Source organism: Rhinolophus sinicus, chromosome 15 (genome assembly GCF_057876585.1).
Source record: "Rhinolophus sinicus isolate RSI-liver-muscle chromosome 15, RSI-T2T, whole genome shotgun sequence".
In the NCBI taxonomy this organism is placed as follows: Eukaryota; Metazoa; Chordata; class Mammalia; order Chiroptera; family Rhinolophidae; genus Rhinolophus; species Rhinolophus sinicus.
In genome coordinates this window covers 3618524-3630656 of record NC_142515.1, presented here as the reverse complement: position 1 = coordinate 3630656, position 12133 = coordinate 3618524, and the positions used below count along the sequence as shown (strand labels likewise).

Genomic DNA, 12133 nt, shown 5'->3' with positions numbered 1-12133 from the left:
GTCTGTAACTGCCTTGGGGTTCAGTTTCCTCATCTATAAAGCAGGGCTGAGCCTGGTGTCACCTAATAGTAGGTGAGCTGTGAAGGCTGGGGCAGGCCACGCAGGGCCTCCCACAGGGCCTGGCACATCAGAATGCTTGATAAACATTTCCACTAATTACTGGAGTTCCAGTGCCAATGGGCAGGTAGAATGTCAAAGGATGTGATTTGAGCTTCAGACGGCTCATTCCCACTGTGCTGGGAGGAGCTCCCCTGAGCGTGGAGGGGGTCCCAGCAGCCAGCAGCGCAAGGAGGGCAGCTGGAGCCAACAGGAGTCAGAGGGGCTCCGAGTAGTGGCAAGGACCGGAAGTCAGGACACCTGGCTTCACGTCAGTTCTAGGTCCCAGCACAGTGTTCTTCTCACACCTCAGTTTCCTCATCAAAGATGAAGGGAGGGTCAGGTGCTTCTGAAACGCAGGTTCCGGGGGCTCTTTCTAAACACACGTGCTGATCTGGGGTAGGGCTGAGGGTCGGCCTTTTCAGCACGACCCCAGCTGTGGCCGTCCCGCTGCTCCACAGAGCACACTGAGTCCTAAGCAAGGTGAGGACCACGTGCATTGTTGTACCTGTCCTTCAGCCATCCCCAGTGTCGTAGCACCCCTTCCTGCTCCCTCCACACGTGTGTCCTCGCGCCCCCCGCTCCTGGGTCACAGCTGTGTCAATCAGTCTGGACGTATTTGTGCGGCGTCTGCTCTGGGCCAGGACCTGTGGGCTCCGGGGATTTGGTGGCAATACGGCAATACCCGGGCCAGTCCCCACCCTCGTGCAGCTTAGGGTCCAGCGAGAGGGTCATCATTTTGTCCACACCTCAGCTGGCAGTACCTGAGGGCAGGCGGGCCTGTGTCTCTATCCCGTCTCTCCCGGTGCCTGGCACAGCGTCTGAGGCAGAGGTGGGGATGGACAGGGGACAGACGAGAGGTAGTTGGCACAGAGACCCGTTTTCTCGGGAAGCTGATGTACCATGGTGCAAGGATTCATCCCGTTTAGTGCTAACTCTGCATTTTTTTCCAGTCATTGCCATCTGGACACATACAAGGATCTTTCGAACAGGCCAATAAAGAAGAAAACCGAGAGAAAAACAGATATCCCAACATCCTTCCCAGTAAGAGTTTACTTCTTTGGCACGATGGGTGGCATTTTGACTGAACTCCGCATTCCCTTGCAGCTGTTGGTGAAGGTGCCTTCCCAGGCGCCATGGCGATCGGGGCTGGGAGGCCAGGGCCTGCGTGAGCACAGCTGCTCTGCTTTGCACCTGGTCACCTCGGCTCCTACCTCCCACAGGGACTCAGGCAGCCCTTGTTGCTGGGGGGGGGGGGGGGAAGGGGGAAGGGGAAAGGCGTGGCTGCTAAGCCTGTGCCCCGTGTCAGAGGCCAACGGGGGGCCACCTGCACCAGCTGTCAGGGCCCCTCTGACTGGATCCTGAGCCCCGATCCGGGGCGACGGGTGGCCCTGGGCTTCTCCTGCTCTCAGACTTAGTGTTCTTGGCTACCAGCAGCAAGTCCCCTGAACCAAGGACAGAAATGACCAATAAGAATCTGTCGGGCTTTGGCAGTATTGTGGGAAAGCTTAGAATCCACCTGATTTTAACCCCAGCAGCTAAAGGTGCCATGGGCTGGGGAGGTGGCAGGGCAGGAACCTGACAAATCTGCCCAGGGGTGTCGCTGGATGGGCCATGCCCCAGGGTTGGCAGTCACATCCGGCCTACCTGCCAAGACAAACACCCAGCGTTCCAAGCTGCCTTTGTAAAAGGGGCCCGGGAGGGTTGTGACATCCTTTGCCTGGCCTGGACTCCTCCCTGTCGGCTGTGCCCATCAGGCTGATAGAATGGCAGTCTCGAAGGGTGCCAGCAGGTCCAGCTTTGACCGCTGCACCCGAGGGCTTCCCCATCCGAGGGAACCTCCCTTCTCGGGCACTGCTCCCGTCGGGTCGAGGAAGCTAGCCTCTGCGATCGCTTCAGCATGTTGGCTCTTGGTTAGGTTTTAGGGTTAGACTTGTGTCCACTTGCTCTGTAAGCAGAAGAAGCTGTGGTCCATTCGATTTATGCAGTCTCTGGATTTTTACCCCTTGATAGAAATAATTCTTTCACCTTTTGCATGCATAGGCTTTACATGTGGTTTTGCAGAGACCCCCCCCTGAGCCTACGATCCAACTAAAACTAGAGAAATGAGCCAAATCGCCTTTCATCCCACACGTATTTGTAGAGGAGGCCAAGGAAGCATGGGGGAGGGGCCGACGCTGCTGCTGAGCCGTGAGCTGTGAGGACAGCTCCCACCAGGGTGAGGTGTGGACATGGGGAAGATGCCTTTGAGAGGATTTGCGTTCAGACTGATGTGGGTTATCAGAGACCATGAGGGGGAGAGGGCGGCAAGTGACAGGGGCTGGGGCATCTCAAAGGAGAGGAAAACCATGGAGGAGGTTTGGGGTCTTTAGAACAACTGTGTCAAATAAAAATCGGGATATTTGGAAATTAGTATAATTAGCCTAATTAATTAGTTTCATTCACGCTCTGATCTGTGGAGTGCTGCGTGGAGGACCTCGTCAGGGCAAACCACTCTCCTAGGTTCCTGACCTACATTTATTTCTCTCTTAATCCCTAAACCCTTTGTCCTTTCAAGGTAATGTTTCCATTGTTAATTAAGAGTATTTTAGGTGGGGCCTGAATTCATGGCCAGGTGTGGGAATTACCTGTACCCCACCCCCTCCTCCCAGATGTGACAGCCCATGTGGGGCACCACGTCCCCTGAGAGTCACCCCCTGGGGAAGGCGGGGCTGGCCTCCTGCGCAGCTTCTGCGAGCTGTGTCTCCAGCTTGTACCAGGAAGGAGGTGGGCATTTCCTGCAGGTATGGAAATGGGACAGGGTACAGGACCAGCTTTTGCTCCCCCATGAGTTCTCTCCCCACCCCAGGGTCAGGGTCCTGCCCCCGCCCCTGTGGCCCCAGAGCCCCCACCAAAGGAAATTGCAGGTGCTGGCAGTCAGCAGGGGACCGGGGACTCTGACAGGACGAGATGCACTTCACATCGCTGGGATGTTAGGTGCACGGAATGGTGGCACGGCGGCACTCAAGATGTGCCCTGAGATCGCCAACCGGGTTGCATCTGACGTTTGGCATCGGCAAGACAGGCTAAGTGAGACAGACGTCTGATTAAATTGAGCAGTTGGCCAGAGATGCCCTGGGGCCCAGCTGGGGGCCGGGACAGGAGTGGCTGGATCATGGGATGCTATGCTCCTGCTCCCACCCCAGGGGTGAGACGCTGCTGTTACTCAGGGTGGGGTGAGAGTCAGCAGGCAGGGAGAGGGGCTGGGGCCCAACTCCCACAGCCCTGGGCACCTTTCCTGCGTCTCCCCATCTTCCCCAAGCCCAGGTTGGCTGTAAGTTTAGCAGGTTTGCAAGGTGCCCCTGGGGCAGGAGCCCAGTCATGGATGTGGCTCTAGTAGCTCCGGAGACAGAGATCAGGTGTGTCCCGGAGGCTGGGCCATGCGAGGGCTCCTGGGCCAGTGGTGAGAGAGCATCCTCTTTTCTGGGAATGGGCCAACAGCTGATAAAATGAGGAAATAATGTTTTTAAAGTAAAGTGTGACATTTTAGAATAAAAAGACAGGAAGTGCTTAGAAATTGCAAAATTCTAAATCTAACCAAAAGTCTATTTTTTACCCTCTGCTTTCTATAACTGTCCTCAAAGTGTAAATGCTTCCAAATTATTTTCAACTAGCTTTCTATATGTTCTGCCAGTGCTATTTCTGCCTCAGAGTTGCCAGCCCCTGAGCAGGAAGGTCGCATGGCCACGTTCCCACCAGCTGTGAGTTTGGGGTTTGACACCCTGACCACTCACCCTGTAGGGGTGTGACTGTCCCTGAGGGCTACCCTGGCCCATCCTGTGTGAGCAGCAGGACACGTCTGGCCCAGCGATATGATGCCCAGACAATGGGTGTCTGAGGCCACAGCCGCCTTCTGGGTAGACGGGAGACGACAGCCAGCGGGGTCTGTGTCCCAGGTCCTTATCACAGACACACCCTGCTCGGTTTCAGTCCCGTGGGGACGAGGAGGAGACCAAGCAGGGACAAGGACAGAATGATTAATGTCGTAAATACATAGGAAGTGCCCGCCATGTACCCAGCTGTGTGCCCAGTGCGGCATGAATAACCCGGGGGCAGCTTCATCCTGGGCCCTGGGCCGAATCTGGGTATCTTTCATGTTTCTGTTCCTGGGGGAAACCAGCTGCCTGCGTGCCAGCAGAGACCCCGGGCCGGCACCCAGCACTTGCAGGGGCCCATGAAACATCTAATTTCTTTTAAAAGCAGAAAGAATGTATGACCATAATCCAGCCTGGATTACATTCATCTTTATATTAACTGTGAACACTTTCATAAAATAAAATGTCTAAATTTTTTTATGGAAGAAGGGGCCCATGTAGGCAGAAGTGACAAGGACCCACAAAAGTCATAACGGGGCTCTGGATGAAAGCTCCCCAGTCTGTGCATGCAAACACCCCCCCCAGGAACAACACATACACATTGTAGTCACATACACTCATACACACACACAGTCGTACATGCACACGCACACCACAGTCACACACGCACACACACACTTATACACACACAGTCATGCACTCACACACACACACACATCCCCCCCACACACACACACACTCACGTACACACACAGCAGTCCCTGGCCAGCCATCTCACTCTGGAAAACTGCTTGTCCCCCAGGCTTGGATCTTGCGTGCAGGTGGCCCGTTGGGTCCAGGTCTGTGGGAGCCGTGCTTACCTTCCTCTCTGGGGCAGACCTGAAGGATGAGAGTCAGGGTCTGGAGTCCCAAACCCCGGACCCAGATGTCCACTTGGCCAGGCATAGAGTAGTCCTGTCCCTGGGAGAGCGGACCCCCGAATCCTCCTAAGTGCACGTGCACTGCGGCCCCGAGAGCTTGGTCAGCGTGCTGCAGGGTCACACATTTTGCTGTCCTGCCTGCAGGCCATGCCCGGTCCTGGACGCCGAGACCCTTGCCTTCCATCTCTCCCTTCCGTGGTGGCAGTGGAAGGCCTGCTGATGCCATGTCGTGCTTAATACTGTAGAGGGAAGGGGTGAGTGGCTGGTGGGGTTTCATTACGTGTGTGTGTGCTTGTTTACAGATGACCATTCCAGAGTGAGCTTGAGCCAAGTGGATGGGACCCCCGGTTCAGACTACATTAATGCTTCATACATAGATGTAAGTCCTCGTTTTCCTGTCCCCGGCCCAACATGACACACACGCCTGGACCATTTGGGGGTTTAGTGTGAATCATGACAGGTAGGCGCTTTCTTCTCTGGGTCCAGGAACGTAAATTGTCACAACCTTCCTGGGTGGTTTGGCCACAGCACAGAGAGCGTGGAAGCACTCTCTGAATTGGCATCTGTGTCCCAGGATTCATTTTTCAAGAAACAGACATAAGCACCAAGGATGTTCAGAATAGAACAGGAGGGACCAGTTACGTAAACGGTGGTAAAACCATACGCAGTGCGTTAGTAAGAAGCCATTTTAAGTGAACCTTAAAATATATTTTAATATAAGTTATAAACTTATCATAATACACAGTATAGGAGATTTGTGCCTGTGAACCAATTAAAAATATATAAATGTCTGTATGTCTGTGTGTGTGTGTGTCTCAGAAGGTATTCACAGGGGGAAAAAAAAACCAGAGAGGGGCATACAAAAATATAATTTGTTATTTCTGAAATTACTGCTGAGTTTTCTTCTTTTTTTTCTTTTCCAAAGTTTTCTTGATGAATATGTATTGCTTTCTAACAATAAAGAAATCTTTCCAGCAAACATAATTCCAAAAGATTATAAGTCTGATTTTATTTTTCTAGGGTTACAAAGAGAAGAATAAATTCATAGCGGCTCAAGGTAAGCTTTTCTTGTTACTTTCTGAACAAGATTTTGGTAAAACGACGTGGGTGGCTCTTGTTTCCTTGTTTGATACCAACAATACTGTGTGTGTGTGTGTGTGTGTGTGTGCGCGCGCGCGTGCGCGCACACGCTGTTAGGCTCACGTTGCCCGATTTTGGTCTGTCCAGCCTTTCCCTCCGCACACGGGATGAAAGTGGCAGGAATCTCGGGAGCCTTTGGCCTCTACTTGCAGCCATGATTTCCTAACGACGTGTGGTTGCTCCATTGAGCAGGGGTGGCAGCACCTCCTCTGAGCTAGTGAGAAATGGGGGAGCTCAGCCCGCACCCTGGACCTGCTGTCATGGTGGCGTGTTAGCGAGCGTGCCCAGGGGACTGTGCACATGAGACTTTGAGGAGCACTGCAGAGAGACGATACAGCGCCCCACAGTGCTTCTCAAGAGCAGAAGAGTTGGGGCTCCTGAGAGCATTGGCCCCCACTGTGGTCGTGGCAGACAGATGTGGGCCTGTGGGGCGTCTGTCATGTGCAAGCACAGGTGTAACAGACATGTTAGATGTGCACTCACCAGTGTGTATGTGTACACACACACACACACACACACACACACATATACACACAGAAAACTTCCGATTCAGTGCTTCTAGAGTGGGGGGCTGATATTCTGAGACTTTAACCAGCACCCGAGTGGCCACAAACCACTTGGACGGTACCGTGTTTCCCTGAAAATAAGACCCAGCCGAACAATCAGCTCTACCGTGTCTTTTGGAGCAAAAATTAATATAAGACCTGGTATTATATTATATTATTATATTATACCCACTATTATATTATATTTCCCAGTCTTATATAAGACCAGACCTTATCTTATTCTAACGTAAGACCCGGTCTTATATAAGACCCGGTATTATATTGTATTTATAATTATATTATATTATATTACATTATATTGTACTGTATATTATAAAGACCTGGTCTCATAGTAAAATAAGACCAGGTCTCATATTAATTTTTGCTGCAAAAGACACATTAGAGCTGATTGTCCAGCTAGGTCTTATTTTCGGAGAAACACAGTAGCTTTACACCCAACTTCATTTGAATACCCATTATTCCCCATGAATATAACCAGCTGGGTCCCGTTACTTAGCTCCCTGAGGACGCCCCAGTTCCAGCGGGGTGTGGGGAAGTGTGGCAGGGTGCGATGCAGAGGCTGGAGACCTCCAGGTCCCCCTCAGCCCAGGGTTCTGGACTTCTGTAGGGCGTGAACTGGCCCAACAAGCCCTTTTGTATCTCAGAGAAGTTGGGGAATAGCCGGCCCGGTCCCAGGGCCAGAGGCCAGGGTGCCAGGGGCTGGGACCCGTGGGGAATTCTCTTTGTGCCTGACTTTGGGATCACCCTCTACTTACAGGCCCTAAGCATGAAACCGTTAATGACTTCTGGAGAATGATCTGGGAACAGAAGTCTGCAACCATTGTCATGTTGACGAACCTGAAAGAAAGAAAAGAGGTGAGCCCTCTGACTAGTTGAGAATACTTTCCTTTTTGCTGCTGGCACCTGGGGGAGAGGGTGCTTCCCACTGCCTTTTCCCATTTCTCTCCCTTCTTATCACTGCAGAAGCAAAAAAGAGAGAAAAAGAAAACACACGGCCCCCTGGCTCACAGCACTTTTGAAGTAAATTCTCTGTGTTGCCAGTGGCTCACTGTTCTAGATTTCCACCTGCGGCAGCTCTCACTCCATGACGGAAGCAGGCGAGCAGGCTGAGAGGAAGGCCCAGCTTGGTGGGGACGTTGGTCCCTCTGGCCCCTGCCCAGTGCCACCGTGTCCAGGCACCAGGCCAGGCATGGGGCCTGAGAGGGCCTGCTCTGTGCCTCTGCCCTCATCACCTACTGGCAGGGCACTCCTAGCCTGTTCCTGAGAAGCTCAGGCAGCTTGGCTGGGGCTCAGGGGGAAGGCTGCCCTTTGAGATGGAAATGACAGGCCCTGGGGAGCTCAGTTGGAGTGGGAGGTGGGAGGGCAGGCCCACAGGCAGAGCAGGCCTTGAAGCTTGAAGCAGCCTCTCAGTGCCACTGTCACTAGTCACACAGGAAATAGCCTCCAACCATGTTTCCGGTTGGGGTAGGATGGAGGTTTTTGTTTTCTTTTTAAGGGAGCTGGGACAGGGCTGGGGAGGTCCCCTTCTCTGTGTGAGTCATGCCCTGGCCCTACGGTCTCACTGGAAAGAGTGACAGGAGGACACTGGGGATTACCAGGCAGGGACACTTCCCTGGATGGGCCCCATACTCTGAGCAGACGCTGAGGCAGGACCCAGCCCTAGAAAAGGAGCCTCGTTTCCCTGGGACCGGCCACCACTGGAACCAGCTTTGGGAGGGCGATGTTTACAAACATGAAACACAATGAGACCAGTGCAGAAGCAAGGAGACCCAGAGACCACCCCCGCCTCCCCCAGCCACCATGCTGTTGCTATGTTACGTGACATTTTCTCTCTGGTGTCACTCCGAAACCTCCTACTGGATTTTTCCATCTCTGTGACTCAGAGCGGGGCTGCTTCCGTATCTGGATTGTCACCATTTCACATGAAATCATTTCTCAATAGAGTTCCTTTTTCTTGATGGCTCACATACTTCTGTGGTGGTCTCCTTGGCATTAGCATCCTGGCTGAACGTTGTGAAATGCAGCTGCTCCGTCCTGTCATGATCTGACGTGGAGGGAGGGAGGGCATCGCTGTACAGGGGGCCCAGGGCATGAACCCATCCACACAGCTGGCCCTGCGGGGCCGGGGCCCTGGAAACAGCCCTCAGCTCCCTGAGCTGAGCCCTGTAAGGCCAGAAGCTCAGGAGGGTCCCGAGGGGCCCCAGGAGGCCAGGCCTGCCCCAAACCAGGGCTTTGTGTGCTTGTCCCCCCCTCAGGTGACTTCAGAGACACCCCAGGCCATGACGTAGCGTGGAAAAGTTGGCCCATGGGTGTCATAACACAAATGCTGGGCTCTCAGAAACACCAAGACACCTTTTGTCTTGTAAGATTGTTAGTTCTCATGACTTGACCCATTAGCTATGCCACTTGCTGGCCGTTTCCAAGACAAACCACCCGATGTTTCGAAGGCTAGTTGGCGAGTAGACTTCTGTTGAGCAGACCTTTCCCTCCTTGGTGGTCCCCATGCATTCGTGTCCTCCACGGTCAGGAGAACGGGTTAGGTGCTGGGTGCCCCGGTCTCCACCCTCTGGGAGCTCGTGTTGGGGCCATTTGTAGTCCGGACGGAGGCAGGTGCAGACAGCACCCTCTGGAACAATGAGCCTGTCCTCATTAGAGAAAAATGGGGAGCGTGAAGCGGGCCACAGACTCATTGCCCTCAGCAGTGGACTGGCGGGACGGATGCAAACCAAGTGTGTCCTCAGCAAGCCTAGCAGGATAGAACCAGCTGCTGAAGCCCCTGGGAAGTATTCGCAGAGCACACAGCCCTGGGCGCTTGCTGCGAGCCCCGCCAGGCCTGGGGGCTGCTTTTGGTCAGGTTCCCAGCTCTGCAGGGAATGGGTTATGCGCGTGGTTCAGTCAGCTTGTGGGGCGGTCTAGGGTGAGACATTGTGGGCATTGCACTAAGAAGGGGCCCCGCTATAGGCTCAGGGCAGCCCTTGACCAGTTGGCAGCCACCTGGCGTGTGAGGCCTGTGTCGCTGGCAGGGCCGAGGCAGTGAGGTGATGGACAGGCCCTCAGACCTCCTGTTCCCATGCACTGAACAGGAGAAGTGCTACCAGTACTGGCCGGACCAGGGCTGCTGGACCTACGGAAACATCCGGGTGTGCGTGGAAGACTGTGTGGTCCTGGTGGACTACACCATCCGGAAGTTCTGCATCCAGTCGGTAAGTGGCAGACGTGCTGGGCTTTCTGGAAAGGCCGCCCTGCAGAGCGCAGTGTCCAGACTGAATACACGGCTGCTTTGCTGACATGCAGAGCTCTGCGCACCCCCACACCCCTGTTCTCGCATCCGCAGCACTGCAGTGGCTCTTGCTGAGTGGGGGCTGAGGCCAGAGGATGTGCCAGGCGGGTGGGAGGCGGGCATCATTTGGCACAGGACGGAGTCTGCGAGGAGAACCAGAGGCGGCACACCAGTCCTCAGATCATGCTGGCCGCTCCTGGCTCCCAGTGTGTCAGTCGGGGGGCACGGGGTGGGGGCGTCCCCCTCAGCACACTGCCGTTTCACACACTGGGATCATGAGGCAGAATTTTTTTGTAACAATTTCAAAATGAGATCTGAAACTTCCTCATTATTTTTCACACTATTTCCTGTTACTTCTCCCCCAAAAGGTTTCAAGGAAGTCTTCAATAAAGATGCCTGTAGAGGAGGTAGATGGAATAGAGATTTAGGAGATACAAACATTTAGCAAAAACAGAAGGTTATGTTATCAGGAGTCAAAGGTGGAGTGACTGTTGTGATGAGATCACAACATACGAGTCTGAGATTTCTGGAAGCCGCAGAAAAGGGAAGAAGATGAGCTTTGTCATTCTGGCTGTGCCCTGCTTGCCCCCTTCCCTCCCTCCCTCCCTCCCGACACACACACACACACACACACACACTCGCTGTATAACCTTCTGTGGTCTGGGGCAGAGGACCAAACTCATGGGCTCTGGTAACAAAAGCTGAGGAAGGGTCTGGGGAATCTCCCACCAGTGGGCCCGTAGCATCATCTTTTCCCCACAAATTAAGACACTTTTGAGAGTGAAAGGGTGAGTTGTTGGTAATTGCACAGGACCACAGGAAAAGAGGTACAGACAACCTACTTGCCAGTGGGGTCCATGAGTCCTGGGCCAGCTTTAGGGACATGTCTGGCTCCCTGGGGCCTGCCTGGCCTGGCCTGGGACAGGTGTCCTAGGGTCCGCTCCGCTGCCACCCCACCCCATGCAGCCATGCTGCGTGTCCAGAGCCACCAGAGGCATCTGACTCTCTTGCGTGGAGCGTCTGCCACTACTGATGGGCCCTCCCCACACGCCTGCCGCGGCTGCCAAGGCCCGGATGGCAGGGCAGCCTGAGGGAGAGGCTGGGGGATGAGGAGGGGCCGTCCGCCTCACACCTGTGTTCCCACAGCAGCTCCCTGAGGGCTGCAAAGCCCCGCGGCTGGTCTCCCAGCTGCACTTCACCAGCTGGCCTGACTTCGGAGTGCCTTTCACGCCCATCGGGATGCTGAAGTTCCTGAAGAAAGTGAAGACGCTCAACCCCGCCCACGCCGGGCCCATCGTGGTCCACTGCAGGTACGTCTGGGCCTCAGGGCCAGCGCGGCGGGCGGACTCGGCTGCTCATGGGAAAGGGACTAGTGGACCGATCTCGGGGTGAGCAGAGGGTGATGTGACTACACGCCCGCGGTTATGAGGTGGCCGCCCGGAGCCTCAGGATGACATCTGGAGGGACATGCAGCAGCCCCACCCCACACATTTTGTGGGAGCAGAGCACTTTCTTCAGTGGCATGTGAGGGGGAACCCCAATATCTAAAACACGCGAAAGCTGAGGGGCACGAGTTTGTGGTGGCAGTGGGTTCAGGATGGTCCCCTTGGCCTCTCAATCATCACCTCCGGGGACCCCCAGGTCATCCCCAGCAGCAGAGATGGAGACTGCGCTTCCACAAAGAGCCCCGCAAGTCTTTCTAGAAGAGGGCATGAGGCTCAGAGGGGCTTGGGGTGCAGCCAGGAGAGAGCCAGGCAGGCAGGGTGTGCTGGAGACCTGGTCTGCCCCCCACGCTGCACCCCCCTCCAGGCCCAGCTTCCTTGTCTGTAATGGGAAGGACAACCTTGGGGGTGTGTGGGTCGGGCATCTGGGGTGGCTTTGCACCCATGTAAGTGGCAGCTGCTGCTGTGATCATTCCTTAGGTTGTGGAAAAGTGGGTTTTAAAAGGCCCGCAGGGAAAGACCACCTGAGCTTGGACTTTTCATGGGGGAACCAACAGGGTCTCCTTCCCGGCTGCCAAGTGGCCTCCTCTTACACCTCCCACGTGCACCCTGGGCAAGAACAGAGGGTCCGGTAAACACCCCATGGCCCTCACAACCTTCCAGTCATTTCTGGCCTCCTTCACACACCTGGTGGTTAGAGCATCTTTACCTGGCTCTGCGCCTGAGGATTTTCTCTTATTTAGTAAAGAACTAAGAGTCCTTAGAGGGCCTCCCGTATTTCACGTGCTCTCCCCATGAGAGCAGAGCAGAGGGGGCGTCCATCCAAGGGGGTCTC

General features: G+C 54.6%; 1 protein-coding gene across 2 annotated transcripts in view; it reads left to right on the top strand.

Annotated features, from left to right (window-relative positions):
- PTPRE (protein tyrosine phosphatase receptor type E) overlaps positions 1-12133 on the top strand; it is a 134806-nt gene that overhangs the window by 109432 nt on the left and 13241 nt on the right. For both annotated transcript variants that reach the window (XM_019728245.3, XM_019728248.3), the window contains 6 exons: positions 1050-1140; positions 5173-5249; positions 5891-5927; positions 7334-7431; positions 9660-9779; positions 11003-11166. In XM_019728245.3, coding sequence (XP_019583804.2) covers positions 1050-1140; positions 5173-5249; positions 5891-5927; positions 7334-7431; positions 9660-9779; positions 11003-11166 — 587 coding nt within the window. The remainder of the gene's footprint in view (positions 1-1049; positions 1141-5172; positions 5250-5890; positions 5928-7333; positions 7432-9659; positions 9780-11002; positions 11167-12133) is intronic.